Below are 26546 nucleotides of genomic sequence, written 5' to 3' on the forward strand. Positions count from 1 at the left end.
TCCCCATTTGCAATGGGCGATGTGTGAAAACATCACAATAGTAGTCTTCTCATTTCCAGCTTCCTTTTCATTTTCCCCTTTGCAGCTTTCTTCATCCTCGTGATCAATTTCTTCAGCTACTTCTTTATGGTGAAGGTTATCATAAACATGAACATTTCTACTTTCAATCACCTTATGTAGCCTATTATTGTAACACATGAATGCTTTGCTTCTTGACAAATAGACAAGAAATATTCCTTCATCAACTCTTGTGTCAAACTTCCCTAAGATCTCTTCATCCCTTATATAACATTCGCTACCAAATACTTTAAAAGTTTAAAGTACTTGACCATGGCAGCCCTTCCTTTCCACTATTCATATGGAGTCTTATCATGATTGACTCTAATTTGTGCTCTATTTAAGATTTATATTGTTGTATGCACTGCTTCTCTCCATAATGAATCCAATAACTTAGACTTGTTGAGCATGGTCCTTGACATTTCTTGTACGGTCCTATTCTTCCTTTCCACAACTCCATTTTGTTGTGGTGTTTTAGCGGCTGAGAATTGTCTCCAAATCCCATGTTTTTCACAAAACTCTTCAAATTCTCTTGAAGTAAACTCACCCCCTTTGTCTGATCTCAAACACTTTATCTTCAATCCGATCTCATTTTCCACTAAGGCTTTGAATCTCTTGAACTTTTTGACTGCATCAAATTTTTCCTTAAAAAAAGTGACCCTAGTAAATCTAGAATAATCATCTATTAGCAACATGAAGTATCTTTTAGCATATATACTTTTGGTGCGAGTTGCTCCACAGAGATCTATATGAATGAGTTCCAATTGCTTGGATGTTGAATACTCTTTTGATTTAAATGTGACTCTTGTTTGCTTCCCAAGTTGGCAATAATTGCAAGTAGTGTTTGAAGGTTTAGAGATCCTTGGCATATCCTTTACTGCTTGTGTATTACTTCTATGCCAAATCCAACTTTCATCTTGTTTTATCATAAGTCACTTCTTGCCTCTATTTTCGCTTAGGATGTAAAGATTGTTAGACCTGCCTGATTTTGCTATGATTTTCCCTTCTTTCTTGATTTGGCGTCCTTCTGCATGAAATAGAAAAGTATGACCTTGATCACACAATTGGCTTACACTCAAAAGGTTATGTTTTAAACCTTTAACATGTAAAACATTGCTTACTTCTGTTTTCCCATTATCCAGACTTATGGCTCCTTTGCCCACTATAGTTGTTGTAGCCTTGTCTCCAAAATTCACTATTCCTCCATCTATAGCTTTCAACTTGATAAATTTACTTTTGTCACCAGTCATGGGACATGAGCAGCAACTATCCACATACCATTGTTCTCCATCATCTTGGGCATGTAATTCAGTTTGTATCAGCAAATATCTCTCCTTTCTATCTTCCTTCTTTTTTCTTCCAAATCTTTGAATTGTTCTCCTTATGTGCTATGAGAGTTTCTTTCCTTTCATGATGCTTTGATGAATTTATAAAGATGGTTCTACAAAACGTGATGTATGCCCATAATTATTACATCTATAACATTCAACATTGTATAATAAGGGAGTAAAAGAGTTGTAATTCCTATCAGCAATCTTGGTGATATTCCTATTCTTGTTCCAAATAGAGTTCCTTAAGTGAGTTCTACAATTTAATGCCTTGTGACCAAAACGTTTGTATGTAAATCAGTAACCATTGAAGTTACTCTTGTTCCTATTCATGTGAATATGTCTTGGATGGAGTGCCCTTTTGACCCCGTCCTTTGAAGGATTGCTTGAATTTTGTGGAACTTGACTCTTCTTGATTTCTTTATTCTTGATAGGCTATATCATGACTTCAACATATTTTTCTGCTTTCTCTTCTGATTTTTTTATGATTCTTCCATCTTGCTACTTTCTTCTTTGATGGGACTTTTGAGTGCATCAACATAGCTCTTTGACCTCTCCAAATCCTAGCACTGTTTTGATAGATGATGATCTCTAGCTGTTAATGATATCTTCCAAGATTTCTGAGCTTTTCTCAGATTTGAGGTTTGTTTTCAATTTGATGGATGTTTTTTCCAATTGACTTCTTAGAGAAGCTACTTGCGATTCAAGTTGACTACAAGTTTCTTCCTTTGCCTTCAATTCTGACCTCATCTCTTCTTCTATTTTCTTTGCCTTATCAATTTGAATTTTCAATTTGCTGATCTCCTTTTCTGTTTCTTCAAAGGCTTTGGTCTTTGTGTGTTCTTCTTGAAACAAGTGTTTATATTTTAGAACCTTCATCCTAAGTCTCTCTATTTCATCTATGGCTTGATAAAGCTCCTCTTCAAAGCTGACTCATTGTCACTTTCAGGATTAGGCATGACTCTTTCCTCCTTATGTATAGGATTCACATTGTCATTATTCTTTAGAGTATTCTCTTCCGTTTCAAATGCCATGAATAGCATTTCTTCTTTATAATTATCCTAGTCACTCTCATCAAATGAACTATTGTCCCTATGTGCATACAAACTCTTCTTGTATCCATTATTCCTTTTCTTATTCTTATCATACTTGTGGTTGACTTTGTTTTCTTTCCTCAGGTAACACTCTTCTTCTTCATTGCTGTCACTTTCTCTTAGGTTTGGACAATTTTTAATTAAGTGTCCAATTTTCCCAAAATTGAAGCATTTAAATGGCAACTTCCCTTTGTTCTTTCTTCTTAATTTTTTAACAAAAAGGGCTTCCACTTTGTTCGTGTCTTCATCAGAACTTTTGCTTACTAAAGGATCTTTGTCTTTCAATTTTCTTGTAGCTTTGAATGCTGATTCCCCTGCAGATAAATCCCCTTTTCTAGTCCTCATTTCATAGGCTGTAAGGATTCTATGTAATTCATCCATGGATAACTGGTCCACATCCAACATTTCTTCTATTGCAGAGACTTTAGAATCAAATCTATCAGGAACTGACCTTAATACCTTTTGAATTATTACAGGTTCATCTATTTCCTCACCTAGACCTTGTATAGTATTGACTACCTCGTCAACTTGAAGGAAGAATGCTGCAATGTTCTCTTTGTCCATCATCTTGAGGCTTTCAAATTCTCTTCTATGACTTTGAAGTTTTGCCTTTTTCACCTAGTGTCTCCCTCATAGATGTTTTTCAATTTGTCCCATAGGTCCTTTGTTATTTGATAGTGCATTTCTTTTACAAGTTCCGGCTCACTTAGTCGATACAAAATTGAATTTTTTGCTTTTGGATTGTTCTCATATGCTTTCTTCCCTATTACATTTAATGGAGGATTTGGAGCCTTATACCCATTCACCACTACTTACCAAACATCATATCCCAAAGAGCTTATAAAGGTGTCCATTCTCAAACTCCAAAACCCATAGTTTGTTCCATCAAATAATGGAGCTTTTCTTGAAGAGAGTCCATTAGATTTAGCCATGTGTGCTATTTCAATCTTCCTTCTAGTTGGTTAGACTAGGTTTGAAGGAGCCAGCTCTGATACCAATTGTCAAGCAAAGCACACAGTTATACTAAGGGGTGGGGGGGTGTAAATCAGTATAAAAATCACCTTTTTAAATTTAAACTTTATTAATCACAACTAAAACCAATATTCAAATGCAATGAACACAAAACACAATATTTACGTGGAAACCCAAAGGGAGAACCACGGCAATAAAATTGTTGTATATAAATAATAGTTTTTACAACTTTTAGAGGCACCAACCCCTCATTCAATTTGTAAGCACCAACTCACTAGAGGCACCAACCCCTCATTCAGTTAGAGGCACCAACCACTCATTCAAACTATGATCATAAGAGTTACAACTCCTTTATCAATCTGAAATACTTTTCGCACAAATATGCTATAAGCCTGATCACCAATCTACTACATTGCCTTCCTCAAATTTGTCACAAATGAGCATAATAATCTCCCTTAAGATCTGCACCAATTCCTTCTTCAATTCTGCTGTGAAATGACCATAAGTTCTTCACAAGATCCTCTTCACCACTGTAATGAAGTTCCTTATACCACCTTTATGTCTGATATAAATCAGACCCAAAAAATCTGCTCTTGGTGTATGCAGCATTTTCTTCTATATTCCCCAACACACACTCCAATCTACATTTGCAACCTCCATATATATGCCTTTACATTAAAGAGACATACCTTTTGAATACTGAGGAGACATATCCTTTTATCAACTCATATATTGAAACGTAGCTTTTGAGAGTTAATAATAAGTATAACTAAATCACTCCTTTTATAAACTCGTATCTATTCATTTAGGAATCGCTGTTGTATTCTCTTTATGAATCATGGCATTCTTAAATCATGATGCTTTTACTATCTCACGCCTTTTCATAACAAATCACTAACTAAGTATTATTGCTGTTGTGTAAACCATAACATGATGGATCGGGCTTTTGTCTCAAACTAATCAGTCTTGTTTGACCAACATAATTCTATAACCAATATATTATGTTCCTCTTTCTCTTAAAACCAGCTGCTGCATCTTATACGTCTCATGCATCGAACAAAATATTATCTTGATTTCTAAGATAATCAGTGTCTAAGTCATGCCACATTGCTTGTCTTTGCAGACCAGATTGCATAAACCATGAAGTCGACTTCTATAAAGTGTTCTTTGTTCAAAATAAATGTCTTCACACATGATTGGTCTTTATAGCTTTTTGTCTTGGACACCATTAACAATATTTATCATAATATGCTCCCTTCAATCATCTTCTATATAAGTTTGTATTCAATCCTCTCACATCAACCCTTTCCATAATGACATCGATGACAATATTTCAACACATTCATGGCCTTGCACCTTGCATTTTGTTTGCAGGGCCAAACCTACAATTATGTTTTCTGAGGTTTACTTGCAACCATACCTTCAAATATATGTGTGTGTGTGTACATACATACATACATATATATATACATCTATAAATATATATGAAGGTATGGTTTCCATGTACATAGTATGTTTTATTTCTATTGTATCAAGTCTTGTAAAAATTGTTGTATTTTTGCAATCATGATCCTTATATATAAATATATATGAAGGTATGGTTTCCATGTACATAATATGTTTAATTTCTGTTGTATCAAGTTTTTATATATTGTTGTATTTTTGCAATCATGATCCTTATTTGTCATGATGAATTGTAAAATTAATCACAAACCTTTTGTTCCCTATTTTGGTCTACCTGAAGATTTGGATTCTCGCTAGGCACACATCCCGAAACAAAGCTTGTTGCACTCAATTCCGCAATCCAAAATGTTGCTTGAGTCCCTTATTTTTGTGTCTTGACCCTACTTGGCCCCCCATTTATAACCAGTATGAGAAATCTGAAGTAAGTCTCCCTTGGCCAAAACTGCCTATGTGTCATCCACTATTATTCCCCATGTGCCTATAATGTTTTGTAGTTGTCAAAATCCTAACAAAAAATGTCTAAGTGTGCAGGTTGTAGGATCAAATCTCCTAGTTTGTGCATAGTGTTGAAGTTGTCAAAGATTCCCCACCATGCATACCTTTCCGCTAATCCCCATTTCCCTTTTGTTCCATGTCTAGATGTCAGACTTTCCTACCCACATGCCACCTCACCTATGTCTTATTCCCTTTATTGGCTCATTCGACTCCCCCCTCCTTGGGTACTTGTCATGAGGTAAACCTGAACTCCAACCCTCGACATTTTCCTCATTGGAGTTAAGCCCCCGAACTTCCCCCTTCCCACATGCGTTAATGGTATGACTCCCTCACCAACCAAAACCCCAACACCCCAACATAAGGTGTGAAGCATGAGTTATCCCCAAGCCTCGAAGTCTAACACACTTGCCATTTTTCACTAACACGCTCATCATTCCCCTACACATTTAAGACTATTTATGACTAAGGTTGACATCATCATGATCCAAATTAGGGTTTCTCCCACCCAAAAATCATTGTTTATCAAAATGGTCACAGATTTCCATGCAACTTGCAGCGATAAATGCAAAAATGACTTAGAAACACAAAATTTATCTAATGAAGCTCTATGGCCGCTTGCCCAAAATTCATTGTTTAATAACCCAAATGCCAATTTGAAAAGATTTAATTAAAAGGACAGCTCATATTGCATTTGATATGGTAGTTACGGTTTTCTCAACCCAATGTTTCACGGCATCCCCTAGTGTAATGTCCCCTTATTTGGTTATTTAGAAAGTAGGGACAATTATCTATTAATAAGAGATATTTTCAAATGAATACAACTGTTGAACAATAATAATATTCAAAGGTACAATATGTGAACTAGAGGACAGATGCATGCAATATATGATATAAGACTTAATAGTTTGTAAAGTTATATTATCTGGATCTGCAATTTATATATACAGGAATACGAGACCCTTTCTGATATTTTGATATGAGTATACAACATGTTAGAGTAAAGGTATTAGTTTACTTAATTAATTAAATCATATTGATTTAATAATTAAGTCACCTTTTCTCTATTTCACTTAAGCTAAACTTAGGAATATTAATAATTAATTTATTATTAATTATTAATTGCTTTTAGGGTTTTCCCTTTTTAGGTTTGATCTCCTTTTATAAGGATTGATCTCTTTTGTAACCCAATCTGATTATCATTATTGCATTCTTTTTGCTCTAGGTTTTTAAAGCAATCTTTGTGTTTTGTGAATCTTCCATTGTTGTGACAAGTTTTTTGCATACAGGTGTTCACTGGGTTCTGTGAGGTTGTATTTCACAACTTCTACATGGTATCAAAGCTTCAAACTTCAAGCTTTCTTATTCGTTTGATTGGGAGATTCTACCAGAGCAGGTTTTTTGTGCAATTTGGGTTGATTTGAACCTCACCATTGAATCTGGTACATGGGAAATAGTCAAGATTGACCTTTTGTTTGTCAATTTTTGATTCACGGGGCCAGAACTGTGAGGGTTTGAAGACTCAACTTCTTTTTGTGATCCAGGGGACACCTATTTTTCGGAGCAATTTGGGCCTAAAAGGACCTTACAGATGGATTCAGAAGGCCAATTCCATGAATTTTGATATATAATTTGCCTATTTTCGGTGACAGGGGCATCTGGGACATGATTTTTTATTGGCGCGTTTTTTAAGACACGAAAATCCGTACGGCCATAATTGCACCTACGTTAGAAATATTTTCAAAAAAAAAAATCAATTGGCTAGTAAAAAAAAAATTTTGATTGCTGGTTTTTTATTTTTTTTTGTTAAAAAAATAAAAGTCAACCCTTTGCAGCAAAAGTACATTGCATCAGCACTGACGTCAACATGACATCATCATGTTGATGTCAGCGGTACAGTCAGCAGTACGAACAGCTTACATGGCCCCCTGTGACCCTCTTTGTGCCCTAAAAGAGGGGTTTTTTTTCTTTTGGCCATAACTTAGGCATACGATATCGTTTTTTGGCAAACGAGATATCGTCGGAAAGCTAGTTTCATCTACTTTCCAGATTTGTGGGTTTTATCACCTAGTTTTGCTACTGGTACATTTGAAGTCAGAGGTGTTGTTTTCAGTCTCGAGCTCATAACTTTTCACCAGTTTCTTCGATTTTCGCAATTCTAGTGACATTGGGACGGTGTTTCAAAACTCTTCACAGCCATCCATGCACTTTTTCCAGATTTTACTCCACGTACATTTTATTCAGTTTTTTGTGTTTTCACACTCTGGTGAATTACTTGGACATATGACGTCGTGGAAACTTCTCGTTTGCGTGAGATGACTTGTGTTTGGTTGTTCTTCATGTATTTCCATTCTTATGTCTTTTTTTGACATTCTGAGCTTTCATTGTAAGCACTTGTGATTTTGTAATCACACTGAGATAAAGTGCCTCTATATTGCACATGTATTATGGGATCTTGCACATCAGTTTTGTGCCTTATTGTACTCGCACTATGATATAAAGTGCCATAGGGGTTTGATGTTTGCCTTTGTTTGCTTTCATACCTTTCTCATGTGTGTGTGCCTTGGTTTGCACACCCTTTGTATTTGCTTGTACTTTCATGTCTGCACGGTCAGATCTTTTTGGTTCTTCTTCATGGACTACATTATGGCTTTCAGATTCAGTGTACATGTCATACCTCTCCCTTGTCAGCATTATGGGGGGGGTTTCTACTGTTGGTGCTAATGCTTCTTTGGTTTCGTATTGGAGTGAGCTATGTATTCAATATTTGTTCCTATGTACTAGGCGGATAAAGCGGCTAGTTACCCATGCATTTCGGTGAGATGGAATACTTACCATATGGACACTCTTGCATTCCTATTTTCTGGAGGTGACCTTCCATTTTTCATTTGATCGGTTCTTCAGACTGTTGGTACTTGTGCCATCTATATCTTCGAGTTCCAGATGTTTTGCCTATGTTTGCCATCTGATTCGGATTCGAGTAGTGTCATTGAGGGCACTCGTGCAGATTCATGTCTTCTTGATCCTGACCATCTTTTGTTTCAAAGGAGGTTCTTATTTCAACATCTTAGCAGTCATTCTACGACAGAGTTTGCAGCTTCTTCATGCTTCAGTGATTCTTCATGTTCGTCTTTTGTTCCTATCTTTTGGAACATTCTTGTTTGGAGGCTTCTTAGTCCTTCACTTGAGCTTTCATCTCTTCTTGGAGAGGAGTTTTGTTCCCACTGGGTTTTCTCCCTTTTTCTCCACTTTATAGAGATTTCATTGTACTTGGGTACCTCATCAGGCATTGTTGTCGGGACCCATTTTTGGCTTTCATGCATCTAGTCCTTAGTTGCTTTTTAGCTTCTCCGTAACTTCATCTTAAAGTGGGGGTGTTAGAGTAAAGGTGTTAGTTTACTTAATTAATTAAATCATATTGATTTAATAATTAAGTCACCTTTTCTCTATTTCACTTAAGCTAAATTTAGGAAGCTAAACTTAGGAATATTAATAATTTATTTATTATTAATTATTAATTGCTTTTAGGGTTTTCCCTTTTTAGGTTTGATCTCCTTTTATAAGGATTGATCTCTTTTGTAACCCAATCTGATTATCATTATTGCATTCATTTGCTCTAGGTTTTTAAAGCAATCTTTGTGTTTTGTGAATCTTCCATTGTTGTAACAGGTTATTTGCATACAGGTGTTCATTGGGTTCTGTGAGGTTGTATTCTACAACTTTTACACAACAAATCTGTGGTAAGGCTGATAAACCTTCCTTTTCCTCCTGAATGACGTAGAGGGGTTGATAAGTGTGATATCGATGTCCACTTATGTCTTTGCTATATCTGGTATGTTAGTATATATGTAATTATAAATATGCTGATATCACCTTGAGTGATTGGTTGCTGTTCCGATCTGGAGATATATACTTGCAACAATGGATGTGCTTTTTCTGGTCTAAGTCATGTTCCCCCCTAACCGATTTCTACCAAGTGCCTTTTTATATCTTGCAGCATGAATGGTTCGCACCTCTCAATGAGCGATGAGACACATGTCCTTCCCAACATCTCTCTATAACGATTGGTTTGTTATCCAAGGGCTACCAATTAGTCTTCTTAACATAATCTCTTTCTAATCGCTGTTATCTTAAGGCTTAACCATCGGTCTTGTAATTGCTGAAATACTTCAATATACTGTTTGCTAATTATGATAGCTTATGTAGATTTCTGAGTTATTAACATCTTTATTGTTGTTAACATAATCGCTGCTCAGGTGGATTCATGATTATTGGTCACCCTTTATTTGACTGTCGTTAGTATAATTACTTTTATCTTCTAATGGCTTCATAGTTAATCCGTCGCTGATTCAATTACCCAATCAGTCCATCTTCTTTCCTTAAATCGATAGTCTTTATGACTAATCATTGTCATTAGTGATGTTCAGCGCTAATCTTATTGTGCTCTCTCTTGGTATAATAATTGACCATTAGATTACATGTCTAATCACTCCAGATATGCTTGATAATAGCTAAGGAATGTTTAATTATCAGTTGATCTTAACTGTCTTAATGATTCTTACTGAATGAACCATCATCTTCTAAATTGGAATTATACGAGTTGATGTCTTAACTCGATAGCTCCCAATTAATCATTGACACTTTCTTCACACCATTAATTGATCTCCTTGAGCCTGCATATGTGAGCAATCTTCGTAGTTCTCTATCAATGCTACTATGGGGCCCGATTTTATGATTGGCTCAGTCTTCTTCCCTGCTTGTATCGTTTCTTATCTATGAGACGCTTTGGGATGAACCAAGCTCCTCTAGACGTAATTCATCTCCATAATATTTGATGTCTATATTAGCCATCACTAAGGTATCGTGGGGTCATATTACCGACAATCTAATGCCCAATGCTTTGTGGTTCTGTCATTCATAGGATCACGCAATGTATTCTTTGACCGGCCCATTAAATCAGAACCATGAACTACTATAGGGTGTCCGAGTAGAAGGCTACGTCGTAAATCCCCTTAGAGTGCCCGATATGTCTTTAATCATGATTGTTGACTATATGATTAGTGTTCTTGAATGGTGGTCCATGCTAAGCACCACACTTGAACCCTCTATAATAATGGTCTTCCAATTACATTTGCAATTTTGTCTCTTTTAGAGAGTTCACAAAATTGAGGAATACTAGCGATGTAATGTCCAATTTTGGGGGCATTACACCTAGCAACACTTTTGTAATGGATTTTTTCTGACTCAACCAAGCCATAACATGTCAGACCCATGGCTGTAATAAATGAAAAGAGGATTTGCAACTCAATTGCATGTTCTCCTATGCCACCCACAAGGATATTGACATTTTGTAGATAATCTCCACACATTTTGGAATGCAACTATCAAATAGTTTATGGTTGTGAATAAATTGTTTTGGGTTTTCTCACATCAGTAATGATTACACCATCTCAACGATCCCACGGTATATAGATGCTAAACAAAGTATCTATAAACCAATTGGTTGTTCATACAAAGGGTTAGTCAATGAATCAATTTTTTGGGCAGGAATAACCTGCAAGTTATTCCAGGGCATCAAACTTTGTTAGTCCAACTGTAAATGAATGAATGTAACTTGTAGAGTGTAGAAAGGGTCTATAAACACACATCTTGTGTAATAGTATGTCACTCAAGAAAATAATATAAACGCAATTATTTATTTCTTGCCACATTTGCTGGTATGAGTGAGTTAGCGTTTGGTGCATGTGTGAGAGCACCCAATATATTACCAATGATTTGTAATAACACACATCTTGTGTAATAGTATGTCATTCAAGAAAATAATATAAACGCAATTATTTATTTCTTGCCACATTTGCTGGTATGAGTGAGTTAGCGTTTGGTGCATGTGTGAGAGCACCCAATATATTACCAATGATTTGTAATAACCATTGTTTTGTTCCACATGGGTCTTTATAGTTCTAATTATGGATCATTAAGTATGTTTGTTGCAATCAAATTATATATGAATACATATATGGATTTTTTGGTACTCTACATGATTGCATTTCTTTCCCCTTTGCTGTTTATGATTCAATTGCCCAATGGAGTAAGCACCAATCCTTATCGGTTTAAGATCAAACATTTCCATTTAGATCTTAGTTCTGGTTAGTTGCAGGAGTGTATTAGGTTTTATACATGCTATTTGTGGTTCATTATTACAAATCAAAGAACTATTTTAAGCAAATCAAAACTACTTCATCAAAGTACCATTACCAATGTCTACAACTTACAATTGTTCATGAAATAACAAATGAAAACACCTTAATGGATTGTAATGAAGCAGATATCCATAGGTGCATGTGCAAGGTGTTATCAACTATAAAGAGGTTAATTGCAGCTTGCTAAGCCTAACCTAGTGATAGTTATACGGTTTAAGTTTATGTTTGGGTATGGCTAACGTGGGCTATATTAGTTGTTCATTTTGTTTGACCTGAATGCCTATTCAAGCATACCTCGGGAGAGACCCTCTAGGTTTAAGCTAAACCCAAAGTGCAAGAGAGATTACTCACTCTCATCATAGGCCTTCAGTCATCCTCAATCTATTGATGGCCTCCCTTTTTACCTTCATGAAGACAACCCCTAGCCTTGAAGGTGAAGAAAATTTCTAGGATTTTCGACCTACAGATTTGCTACTGAACACATGGAAACAAAGAACAAAAAAAAGCATGTTATTTCTGAAAAATTCCATCTACCAAAAATTTATGGGCACAAACACCAGCCAAATTCAATAATTTATTTATAGCGCCTCTTTCCAAATAAGATCATCTTTAAGGGTGTACATAGATTATTAGTGTTATTTGCAAAAGGCTATGGCAAACAATAAGTTTACCTGCCATTGCTTTCCTTTGGAAGACTAGCCGTGAAGCAAACTTTTATGGGGAAATACCTTTGCTCAACTTCTAAAAATTGAGTATTTTTTAGCAAGAATATTGCTATGCATGTTAAAAGGAAAAACTGCTTGTTTTCATAAAAGGGTAACCTTTGTGCCTCATGGGGCAAAGACATAAATGCCAGCATTAAGAGGACAGACAATATTTTCCATATAACAGTATTGCACAATTGATGTAACTCTCATGCTTTTGGACCAACAAAATTATATTTCTTTAATGGAAAGGGTTATTATGTGTCTAATAATTGCAACAAAATGAAGAATAATACCTGGAGGGCTCGCCATTGCATGTATGACCCATATGATGAGGCCACACTATCCGGATAGCCTTCAGGTAACAGCCAAGATGTCATAAAAGTTTTCAAGTCCTGCGTACCAATAGAGTCATTAAGGAAAACATCACTACCTAACTGAAAAGTAATTCCTAGGCAATTGTCTCTCACACTAAAACATTTAACAAAATTTCACTAAATTTTAAAAGTATCTTTAGTTAAGAGAATATTAATAAGGTCAAAAAAAAAGTACAAGATAATGAAATGAAACATATCCCTTCATAGTGAATGCTATTAACTAGTCATAAGCGTTGAGATTCGTCATTGAAGATTCTTTTAAAAATAGTTGAAACTCGAAAACAATACATTAAAACAACAATACAAAGAAACAAACAAAAAATTGCCACTTAAGCCCATGGCTACCATTGATCTTATACATAGTAGCTTAAGTCATTAGGAGACCCCTATCCTATTGTATTATTTCAAATAGGCTAATGGGGTGAAGTGAGGGAAATAATAAAAATTTATTATGTTGTCTTAAGTAACTTTATGTTATAGGTGCTCTTGTTAATCCATCCCCCAATCTCAATAAATTCGGCAATTCTCAGAAGCAAACCAGGTGCAGACAAACCCTACAGTAGGAGGGCATTCCACCCTAGCCACTACACCTAGATCACATTGATTGGTCGCCCAAGTTGGATGTTCACGTGAGAGGTGGCAATAGAGGCAGGGAGTCTGTAATGTCCCTACTAGTTAGAGATCATTGTCCTGCAAAACGGACTATTAGAATGCAACAAATATATATATAACTAATCTAATTTGCAATTAAACTTCAAATACTTAATTAAAACTAGTCTCAATTCTTATTTAATAAAAGGATACGAGTGCAGTACTGGGACATGTCCTTAGGCGGTTGTAATGTCCGCCTTCTTGGAACCCATCATGGTTCCAAGCCTTACCAGGAAATCGATGGATAATTCGATTCCTGTCTTGGATGTAACATCTTACATCCAAGCCTACCAGGGATGATCATCATATATGATCAATTCCTTGCCTTGGATGATACATCTTATCATCCAAGTCTACCAGAGTGGACCGGCCAGATCCGTCTCTTCTTGGGTGAGCTTTTGACACCCAAGTCTTTAACATATATGCATATGAATACTCACTATATACTACCTACCAAGGATTATCATAATCCCTGAATTAGGCTAAGGAAATTTCCTCCCAATAGCCTCCATCACATAGCCAAATTATTGTTATTCATATAACATTTTATATTTCATTATCATTTTTTTATCTATAATTTATGCCTGCATCTACATATTCCTTAATTACTATTATTGATCCTATATCCATACAAATATCATGCATACATACATATATCTATTGCTACATATACATGAGACAATATTATTATAAAACTATCACTCTGTCAAAGAGACAGATCCATTATAAACATATATGTGTGTGTGTGGCACACACGTCCACACAGATATATATTCTTGTGGCATAAAAACTAATCGCTCTGATACCCATTGTAATGTCCCCTACTAGGGTTTGGTCTATTTAAACCATAAATAATCCCTCTCAACATGCTTATGACATAGACTAAATTGATTAGGAGACAAACTATCTTAACATAAATCCAATAAGCTTATTTCTGATATTAACTTAAGGATTCTATTTGATTAATATTTGTTATTAATGTACATAGAGCTTTATATATATTTATATACGTTATTTATTTTCAGGTATTATCAGTATATATTACTGCAGATGTAGTTCTTATCAAACATTATAATAATTATAATTTTATTTTTTATTATTATTATAATCTAAATTTATATCACTATCGGGCTTCATATATTAAACATACATATTAAGCACATCCCATGCATACCACCAAGAACACAGATGTTACTGCCTGTAACTCGATAACAGTTCTGTTCTAGTCTGATCAATGGTCCATTATCTTTTTTTTCTTCCCTATCTTTCTTTTCTTGAATTATTCACACAGCATTATTCATACTCATATTCCCCCTCTCCTTCAAACTGAATTTACAATAATAATATATATGTCATATCTTAACTCCAAACAAAAAACACAACCATGTTACTGCCTGTAACTCGATAACAGTTCTGTTCTAGTCTGATCAATGGTCCATTATCTTTTTTTTCTTCCCTATCTTTCTTTTCTTGAATTATTCACACAGCATTATTCATACTCATATTCCCCCTCTCCTTCAAACTGAATTTACAATAATAATATATATGTCATATCTTAACTCCAAACAAAAAACACAACCATTCACTAAACCCCTACGTGAATGGTCACGTATTCTTAGATACTGATTAGTAAATATTAGTAACAAATGCCATTACAACTTTCTTAATTCAAATCGGTGCCTTCTTATTTAATGGAAATAATAGTAACCCGAACTTTTACAAAGTAAGTCTTTGATTTCATTATTATCAATGTTATCGAAACTTCTTTATAGCAATCTTTAATTACTAACCCCCTCCTTATCTTCCGTTGAAAATAGTCAATGCATTCCTTGGCCACGTCAATGATTCTTAGTGAGTCGGTTGTGTAAGACATATATGCACCGTTTCGTATGGCTGCTCTTAATCGGTGTTTAACTAAACCGATTTATTTTGTCAAGGAATCATATTTCTTTTAATATATTCGATTCATTTGCAAATATATTACTATTAATAATATCAATATTAATAATAGTAATTTGCTAGAATGACACTGATAAATAATCTTCATATTTGCTGTCATAGTGTTCATTATTCTGTTATAATGGATATGTTCATCAATCTACATGGATCCACTTGACATCAATGACAATATTTCCATCATGTCCTTCAATATATTTCATGTTGGTTCTTCTTTTAGAGTATTATTGCTGTTCACTGGTTCATAAGCCCTGCCTTTTCAAAGCGTAAGTTCTACCTTTAGAATGTGTATCCATCTAAATCACTAACTTTTAGTCTTTGTTTAATTTATCTTTGACTAAGATTACTGCCTTTGCACTTCCTTGACTGTTGTATTGTCATCTTTATTCAATATATAAATTGTGTTTACAATTAAGAATATGTAGATTAGGTTTAATATATAAATTCTGTTTATAATATTAATATATATTAATTAAATAATAATATTTAATAAATAAATTTCAAATAATCATTCGTTGTTAATTATTATATTAAATAATAATAATAATTACTTCATTTAAGATATATATAACAATCAAGGAGGGGACATGACAGAGTCACTAGGAAGAGGGCTCTAGATGCTACAAGGGAAGAGGCAGAAGCAGTTTGAGGAGGCTCTAAGATGCTCGAAGGAGAGGCTCTGAGGTGCTCCGTTGTGGTGGAGGAGGTATCTGCCCTCCTCCAATGAGGTTTGGTGTCCCCTGCTATGTGATGCTCTCCTTATACATTATGTTTCTTTCCTCATTTCTACTAGTTGTGTTTAATTCAAACTTGTTTCCGCTCCTTTCTTTGTTTTTTTAAATGTCTAGTGCATTTATTGTGGCCCAAGTGGAAGGACCTAACAGTGCATAGAATTAATTGATGGAGGGGGGTGCCAGTGCACCCAATGAGCCTCCCGATGACCCAGAAGAGTCATCTGAAATTAAGACCAAAGGTAGGTCATTTTGAGACATAGTCGAGGAAGGCAATATCATTTGTTCTCGCTTCATGAAATTTGTTCCCCAAGAAGATGAAGGCGTCACTAGGAAAGGACAGGGCTACAGATGAGAAGATATGTGTCCTCCTCCCAGCCTTAGAAAATTCTTCATTTCTCCTATCCTGAAATGGTTGCTACATTGGGTAAGGAAGAAAATAGATTGAAGAATGTAGCCATATTTCTTGCTACACTTGATCATAATAGGGTTCTATAAAGAAGATTCTTAGAAGACTTGTTGAATAATGTATGGCTTAAAAAACTAGGGTTACAAATTTCATTTTGTAGAATGGTGCAAAAGGGTTTAATTTTGCTGATCTTTAAAGACCATAGTATGCAAGAAAAAGCTATTGGCAAACAATTTTGGAATATTGGTAATTGTATGTTTTGTGCCCTAAACTGGACACCAAAAGCACTAAATGAGGAGGTTCTCGCTCGTTCCTACCCTAGATGGGTAACAGTCAAAAATGTTCCTCCCCTCTTGTGGGAATTCTTGCCACAAATGATTTCCCCAATTGGAAAAGTTATAAGGAGGGCACTTAAGAAGAAACTGTCTGATTATTATGAACAGACCCGCAAACCCTAGAACCAAACACAATTCAATCGATAGTCCTAAAAATGTTGTAGAAAAAGAAGTAATCACTAATGGTGACGTTGGTCCTAAACCTAGACAGGAAGTCCATATAGACAAAATTGATCCTCGTAGATTGCCTGATGGAATCTCTAATCTGCTAGCAATGAAGTTGTTTCTAAATCCCCCAATAGACTCCCTTTAACTGTTCAAAATTGTCTAGCCTCGATCATCCCTAAGTTTGAAAGTTGTCCTTCTATTGAGAGCTTGCCTGTTAACCCTATTAGTGGCCAGGCCCCTCGTTGTCCTTCAGTAGAAGTGCTTAATGTCAATTCTATCACTAACTCTTTGTCAGTTCCTGCTGTTCTGTTAGATGATGTCGTTATCCATAGTAAGATTGGCAATAGCCCAAGTGATAGCAATAGTGTGCTAGTTAAAAAAATTGAAATTGGTAACAGTGAGGTTGACTTAACTGAGCCATCCACCAGTGCTCCCCTAACTATTAACAAGAATGGACACAATCTAGTTATAGATAAAAAATGGATACTAAAAATGGGGTTACCCAAGCTTCAGATCTGGGAGGTAGTACTTCAGCTCCTATAAAATACCCCAAAAGGAAAAGGACAATAGCCTTTTTGATATGCCTACTACTGCCCTTGGACATAAAAAAAATGCCCAAGACTTGGTACTAGACAGGATTAAATAGTCTATTGCCTAGAACAATAATAAACTCAAGGAAAATTACAAGGAAATGGAAACACATAAAAGTGACACAAAGCCCTTATTTGAAGAAGGAACCCAAAATAAAAGTGAAACTGAAAATGTGGTAAGTGAACCAGCCAAGAATAATGTAGCTATTTCTCAGCTCTGCAACAGGGGTGTATCCTCCAAGGTTAGGAATATTGTTCATGTCTTTGAAGCTGAAGATTCAGGTCTTAGAAATTTGCACACATCCAATAGCCTGCCAATAACTAATATTAACAGAATTGATCTTTCCAAAGTGAACAGCATCAATTTGAACCCTGTGCCTAATACCAAGCATTGACAAAATGATGCCCATGTCTTGATAGTAGACAAGGGCCTACAATTGGCTGCTATTGTTAATGACAATAAGAGATGGGATAATAATGAGAATACTGCCATAATTGAACAGGCTTGCAATCCCAGTGTGCTCTACATGCCTGACAACAACCTAATCCAAAAAATTGGAATCGGTGAAGCACATTGCTCATTTAACTGCATTACAGCAGCATGTTACTTCAAATGTCTATATATCCAGCAATTTACTTACACTTATATGAATACAAGGGCCAGAAATGTAATTCTATATAGGAAAGGACTAAAATATTTTAAATGAAACGAAGAAGAGAACACCTTAAATCGGGCAGAGATATATGTGGGTACAAAGCTTACCGTAGTAATCTTGTGTTGTGAATAGGCATTGATATAGACCACCTTGAACCCAGCTTTAAATTGACGTTGTTCTTCTAAACCCCACAAACATAAATATTTCCCTAGATTTGTGCCATGTTTCTCTATACACAAGTATTCCCCTTCATTAATTCCGTTATCATGCCAACGCAAGTATTTAGTTGGATTGGATAACTTCGCCTGATGAAACGTTTGCTCTGAAAACAGACCTCCTAGTATGGTTGGAGAACTGCGCGATATATCTTGCTTGTTCGGAGCCATGTCAAAACAACAGCGAGCAAATCTCATCCCACTCCATTGATTCTCAATAATTCATTCGAAATTCGGAGCGCTGCACTCACGTCATTTCATCTAAATTCAAAGACAAAACAAAACACTACCTATATCAAAGATGCCCCATGTCAATTATCCATTTCCTTGGAGATTTATAAATTTTAAGGGAAGATAATCCATGTCAATTATTGATTTCGGCTACTGCAGTCACGTCATTTAATCTTAATTCAATTACAAAACACTATATCAAAGATGCCCCATGTAAATTATCCATTTCCTTGGGAGGTTATAAATTTTAAGGGAAGATAATCCTTGTCAATTATTGTTTTTGTTTTTTTTTTTTAAAGAGCATCAAAATTTCATTATGGAAAAGTGTCAAATAATGATATAGTATTTTTTTGGTACTATTGTGACAATAGTAAACAAGTAAATTTTAGGATTAAAAAAAATGAGTCTTATTGATATTTGAATGGTTTGCATTCAAAATTTGTTGAAAGAGTTATGGCAAAATAGCAAGGTTGGTAGAGGAAGGATAGAAAGGAAAAGATAAGTTTGGAATGGAGAGATGCAAGAAGGAAAATGTTCTTTATCGACAAGGCATGCCTGGGAGAAGAAATGTCTTTATTAAGTGAAAGTGTCATTACCAATGGAATGACAAATGATGAATACTTGAAGGAGAAATAACTTATGGTGGACTATAGTGAGATCTTAGCTGGACAAGAATGTTACTACTGATCGAAGTCACAGGAGGTATGACTTAAAATAAAGGTGATTTGAATACATTTTTTTTTGCAATACTACTAAAATGCACAAGAGTTGGAATAGCATCAAACAAATACAGTGTATGGACAGTTGATTATTATCTAAACTAGAGGAAATTCAAAATTAAGGTGCAAATTTTTTTAAAGGCATGCTCGGGGGTGTGAACGCTATCAACCCTATCTTTCATGGCTTCAAGGAGCATATCCCACATTTGGTGACACAAGAAGATAATGAATTTCTCATTGCACCAACCACTCTGGAAAAGGCCAAAATAGCTACTTTCTAAATGCACTTGGACAAGGCACCTGGGTTGGATGGCTTTCCTACTTTGGTTTTTAAGAATTGTTCAAACTTCATGAGCAATGACATCTAGCATGTGGTGGGGTCTCAAAAAAAAGGGAGAATTCTGAAAGATTTAAATAATACAAATATAGAATTAATTCCAAAGAAACAAGATTGCACTACTTTTAACATTTCTAGCCCATCTCCTTATGTGAGACCATCTATAAAATAATATCTCAAACCATGGTCAATATACTAAAGTAAATTTTACCATGACTGATATCACCAGAACATACAATTTTTGTCCCAAATAAGAACAATGTTGATGGTGTTACCATTGCCCATGAGGTCTTGCACTCAATAAAAAATACAACCTGAAAGGAATGTTGATTAAACTTAACATAAGAAAGGCATATGATAGAGTGAGATGGAGGTTCCTAATGAAACTTTTATAAAGATATGCTTTTTTAGATAAATGGAACCAATGGATTTTTGGTTGCATATCTTCAACCAGGTACTCTGTTTTAATTAATGATGCACCTTGTGGTTTTTTAATATGGGGCTTGTGGGTTGTGCCAAAGGGATCATCTCTCCATGTTTCTCTTTGTATTAATGATAGATTCATTGGGCTAGAGATTTCAGTCAAAATTTTGAATTAGGAAATGAAGAGGATTCAATGCCATAAATGATCTTCCAACATTCTCACATCAACTCTTCACTAATGATGTAAGGAAGTTATGCTAGCCAAAAAAATTCTTACACTAATCTTGAGAGGAGGGTAATGCAAAAAATTTATAGATTTTTACAACTGTTACATAAATTTAACATAAATAAACATAAAGAGCATGCATACCACAACATAGCGATTTATTTGGGGAAAAAAAATTGAGGTAAGAACCAAAAATTACAAAAGCCACCCAATATATTATTCAAAAATCAACAACAGATTACAATATACTTGTAGAGCAACCTTCTCATAGGAGTATCATCAATGGAGATCCAAAGGCGACTCAATAGCTATCAGACTCTCATAATACACCATAATACATAATCGTAATATAATGCCCTCATAATATAGGGTTGTCTTCTAGGAAAAACAAAACACAAAATATCTATCACTACATCTATGACCTAATTATTAACAATCAAGATTTACAATGATAAATTATATATAAAATGTGGCTTTATCAACTATCAAGCACTCTAGATGCACTTTCACAACATATAGAATGCGCCAATAGGAAAAATCCAACACTCAGAATGCACTTGAACTAGAAAAACACAAGTGTCTATCTAGCCATCTAAATGCACTACTACCTTTTACTATTGTAAAGTTGAGACACCATTTTCCTAAAGGTGACACCTTAATTTTTGGCTTCCCATCAATGAAAGAAGCAACTAAATGCGTACTAGATGACTATTCATACACATCACAATAGTTTATTAATAGGGATAAATCAAAGATATAATTTTTCAATACAGACAATGTAAGTCAACGGAGGATCACTAATATACTAGGCTTTACCATAGATAAAATTTCATCCACATACAAGGGAGTTCCTCTATTTAATAGGGCCACAAGGGATGTTTTATGGACTAAGATGACAAATAAATGTGAAAAGAAAATGAAACAATAGAAAGGGAGATGATTATCCTTCGCTAGAAGGTTGATGATACTAAAATTGGTAATCTTTGCTATCCCAGTTTGCATGATGTTCTATGTGAAGATTACCAAAGGAATGAATCACAAATCAACTACACAACAAAGGAAATGCATGGGATGATGTCAAAGAATCTAAAGAATTTGGTGGCATAGGAATCAGAGATGTGCAACTGCAAAATACTTTTCTCGGTGTCAAGCTTATTTGGAGACTATATCACAATCCTAACGTAATGTGGCCAACAAATTTGCAAATTAAATACTTAGAAAATAATCTCCCAAGTTAGATATTAACTCTTTCAATATTATGCCTCACAACTTGACCATTTGTAATTTCATGTCAAGATGGAGGAACCTTATAACTGATCACCTTTCTTAGAGAGTCTAAGATGGGATCAAAATACCATTTTGGAGGGATTTGTGGAATGGGTACCAAACACTCGCTTATGTTTCTATGTTAGATGGATTGAGTCATATTACATAAGCAATCTATGGTGACAAAGTTAAAGATCATATGATCATATGCAAAAAATAGGGTTCTTGATCATTTAAATGGAAGAGCTTTGATATGTTGCCAGAGGTCCTACCAAGATTACTAATATAGGAACTAAATAAGTGACACTTGATGATTTTCAAAGGGGAAAATAATATTATTTGGTGCACATACAAAACAAGTGAGTACACAATGAGACTTGGGGAGCTTGGTGTAATGAGGGATCAAGAAGCATGTTCATGTCTTATGGAGCTTTGCTAGGACAAAAAAAAATTGCTTTAAGTTGGTGCCTTTTCTTGGACAAATTTACACAATAAAATACTTACAGGTGACGAACTTATGAGACTCAATTTCTCTAGTCCTTTTTTATGCCCAATGTGTTGTAAGCATGAAGAAACAATTGATCACCTATTTGTCAATTGTGAGGTCATCCAATCATGTCAGTCAAAGTTTAAAAATATGCTTGGGTGACAAGGCTCCTTTCCCATAGTCTACATGACATGTTATCTTGGCCATTAATGTGTCATGGATCCTTGTCGGTTGGAGTTTATTTGGCTGCTCCCACAATGATATTATGGTAGATTTGGAGGGAAAGGAATGCAATAATCTTCAAGGAAGTTGTAATTGATGTTGTCTCTCTACTAAAAAGGATTGAAATTGGGATTAGTGAACCTCATAATACGAAAGTTGCCAATAGAAGATACAATTTTTTCTCTTCATGAGATGAACAAATTACAAAAAAGTGGAATCACCTTGTTATGGCCAAAGGGGACTATGTTAGGTCAAAGAAGGATAAAATCAAGGCTAGATGGGTTTGTGCCCCTTCTAGTAGACTGAAAATGAACTTTGACACTACCTCCAAAGAAAATCCTGGGATTTTCAATGCTAGTTATATTATCCATGATTATCGTAGGGAACTTGTAATGGCTGGTTTGATCAAACTTCCTCAAGGCACCAATAATGATGCCAAATTATTAGCCTTAAGTGAGGGCCTCAACATGTGTAGGGAGCTTAAATTAAATCACGTTGATATTGAAGGAGATTCAATGATTATTATAAATGTGGTTGTCTCTGGCATAGCTCCTAGCTAGAAACTAAAAATCTAGATAGATGAAATGCATGGTTTGCTTATGAGAATACAAGATTATTTTCTAACATATGTGTTTAGGGAGGAAAATACCACTATTGACACATTTTTAAAATGGGCTATCAATCAAGATGTCACTACTATGACATCAAATGACTATATGATATGGGGACCACTTGACAATATTTTAAAAATGGATTCTAAGGACCACTTTGGGGATTGATTGCAACCAAATCAATTGCTAAATGAATTGTATGGATACTTTGCTAGAATGAAAAGACATAAAATTGACGTTGCCCATGTTGATCATTGTAGAATGACTAATCGTTAGGGTCTTGCATTGGATTGTGGAATCTCGAGGACAACTTTTGCATATACCAATACTAGTGAACCATCTTTAAATCTCAAAGCAAGACTCATTCTACAAGCAACCAAGTTTCTCGTGTACTATATTTCAGAACGTTGGATGTTTTAGGCATTGTTGCGGTTTATGGCAAGTTCTTTGGTTCATACTATAATCAAGGAAGATGACTTTATTTTAGTCCCAGACTACAAATGTGACTATAATCAAAGATTCGTGGAAGACCAATTGAGAGAGGATTTCACAATCAAAGGGGATGTTGAAGAGGGTGTGATAAGAAAAATCATTAGAGAAAGGTATCTAACTAGAGCACACATTCACAACTCTGAACTATTACAACATTTTATATATAATGTGTCTCGAACCTCTCGTGACTTTAGAAGAACAAAACATGTCATTCATGACCTATTCAATCCTAGTTTATGCACATTTGCTATCAATGCCCTTTGAAATCTATCAAAATGGCCTAAGAAAGGTTTGATCGGGGATGACATCTGTCTAGAGGCTTGAAGGATGACAAGAAAAATTCTCATATCATAACAGTAATGCATGAAGGTTTGGAAATCAACATAATGGATACAAATTTGTACCTTGTAAGATCCCATAAAAATGTTCTATCCCCTACATAGATCGAACGATTATAGGAGGTCATAGAGGCCAACACATGTTGTTTTTCATTCTCTAGCTTAAATTTGTAATCTTTTTATTATCAATGAAAGGGAGCTACCCCCTTTGATGGCAGTTTGCTAAAACATAAAAAGCATTGTGAATGAATCTCTTGTTGATGTACAAAAGAGTAATTTTCTTCAAAGTTGACTACTAATAAAACTATTATAGGTGGCAATGCATCTCTTAACAACTGAAACCGTTGTTCTTTTTGTATACGATAAAAATGGAATTATCAAATTATTATAAAACCAACAAAGATCCAACCACATAAAACCCTAGTTCAGCAATTAAGAATCCACCATACACCAATGAAGAACCTAAAACATGTAAAACATCAACAAAATAGAAAAAGTATACCAATCACATGCTTAGTAGGGTTTGATCTCTATTGTTTCCTATCTCCATTGATCTTGCTTGATGTGGTTGCTCACAGATTTTGTATTGTGCACAAGAGCTCAACAAAGAACGGATTGTGGTTGTGTAGATGCTTGATTGCTTAATTGCTATGAAAGTTGATTGCATAAGATTCTTAGGGTTATCAAAGGATGGATGAATCCTCCTAGATAGAAGACACCTTAGAAAATGGATGGATAGGATTAAGAGGTGAAAGGATAAATGGTTGGCTAGGATTAGAGGGTGGGTATAGAAAATAATAAAATATGAAGGGGGGTAGTTAAGGATAAAGAAAGAGATGAATGACAAGTGTCATGGAGGGAAAAAGCTAATGAATTAATTAAATAAATAATATCTATTTAATTAATAGAAGAAGTGGGACCAAATAAATAAATATATTTATTTAATTTAGGGAAAGGATAATTTAAATAAATAAAAAATATTTATTTAAATGAGGAGAGGCTAGAAGTGGATTAATAAATTAATTTAAATAAATAAAATATTTATTTAATTAGGCTAGGACAATTTTAGGTGTCTACATTTTTCCCCTATTTGAGATAATGCAGCTTGTCATGTTGGCTTAAAGAAAATAAGATAAACTGATACAAAGTTTTCCATAGGATGGTAGTGGTATGCCCCCTCAAGAGATTGGATAAAAAATTGTCGAAAAATCACAGACAATCTCTCAAAAAGAAAGAAAGGCTAGAAGGGATAAGGAAAAGGCAATAGGGTCAAGTGGATGAAAACTGGAGTCAAAAAGGATCAACGGGTAGGAAAAAGGCACTGGGAGGTGAGCACAACCAATTAGGGTTTCACAACCTATATGTAGAGGTCAAGGGGGAAAAATACTCATTTGCATCCACTACCCTTGAGAGTTCAGAGTAGAGAGCACTCAAAGAGTTTAGGAGAGAAATTAGTAGTCAAGAGATCATGGCAGTCAAATTGGATTGATTCGATCAAGTTTGACAATTTGAGTGGCCTGTAGACATGGACGAGTCGGTATGTAGCTCAAAATTGCTTATTAATTTCGCATTTAATGCATATTTATTAGGGTAGTACGTAGGTTTAGACAAAATACGAAATTGGTCTATAGGGTTTGGATGCATCTAGGTCTGGTTAGGGAGCATCTATGATGCAACATCGTGTATAGGTAGAGTATGTCTATGTTTATTTTTGTAATCATGTTTATGTCACATATTTCTATGTTTATGTTGCATTATCGCATCTAAGGTGTTAAGCCGTGTATGTGCAAAATAGTGTCACGTCTGTGTGGGAAAGCATGTTTAGGATAGATAAAATTGTGTATATGTGGTAAGAGTGCATATAGGTATTTCCCTAATGTGCATATGTTCAGTAAGGCTAAAATCAATAGTTTTGTGATAGGCATATGTTGTCGATTGGATAAACTATTGAGAGGATACACTCAAACAGGTGCCTTAGCTAGGATAGGGTAAAATTTTCAAGAATCAACAACCATGTGATACATATATATAGCCAATTAGATAAATTGTTAAGAGGATACACTCAGATGGGTGCCCCTAGGCAAATAGGATGCTAAGCAAATCTAGGATAAGTCATCAGATTGATAAAATCTGATGAGTTCTCTAGCAGGATAGGATAAAGACTAAGTGCAATGTGTAAACCTATATACTAATAGGATGTAGTGCCATGTGATAGACATTAACACTATGAGGATAGAGCCTGATGAGCAGTACCATGTGATAAACAAAAGCACCGCAAAGCTAGGATAGGATAAGATAAGCAATACTATGTGATAGACATGAGTACTACTAGAACTAATGTGATTGGTTTGGTATGATTATAGGAGAATCTAGCTTAGTTGGAGTCACATGAGAGGTTCCCTATGATGTAGTGGCTACGACCGAACCTGACATCCAAGGAGCACATGGTGATAGAAGTCATGGGTTTATGTCACATCATGTTCATGCTTGAGATCCAAGCAAACACAAGATTGCTGACTACTCTTGCAAAGAGATGGTACTCTGATACTTGCTCTTTTCATTTGTCGACTGGTGAGATATCATTCACTCTAGATGAAGTATAAATGATATTAAGTATATTGATCATAGGTGATTCAGTGGTCTATGATGAAGAGGGGGACATAGATTCTCTACGATGAGTGTTTGGAGATCCCGAGCTTGAGATCAGAGGAGGTCACATGAGCTGGGAGATCATGTACACCAACAAGCATACACTAGTTGCAGTGGTGGGAGAGGTTATCAACAGGTTTTGATGT

The 26546-nt window shown here is 35.1% G+C and overlaps 1 protein-coding gene across 1 annotated transcript in view; it reads right to left on the reverse strand.

Moving 5' to 3' along the window:
* Positions 1 to 18788, reverse strand: part of LOC131076136 (protein root UVB sensitive 6) — a 153607-nt gene extending 134819 nt beyond the window's left edge. Inside the window, exons 1-2 of the mRNA XM_058013199.2 lie at positions 18292 to 18788; positions 12608 to 12706 (exon numbers count right to left, since the gene is read on the reverse strand). Of these exons, the coding sequence (XP_057869182.1) occupies positions 12608 to 12706; positions 18292 to 18597 (405 nt within the window). The 5' untranslated portion in view covers positions 18598 to 18788. The remainder of the gene's footprint in view (positions 1 to 12607; positions 12707 to 18291) is intronic.
* Between the last annotated feature and the right edge of the window lie 7758 nt (positions 18789 to 26546).

Source organism: Cryptomeria japonica, chromosome 10 (assembly GCF_030272615.1).
Source record: "Cryptomeria japonica chromosome 10, Sugi_1.0, whole genome shotgun sequence".
Lineage (NCBI taxonomy): Eukaryota > Viridiplantae > Streptophyta > Pinopsida > Cupressales > Cupressaceae > Cryptomeria > Cryptomeria japonica.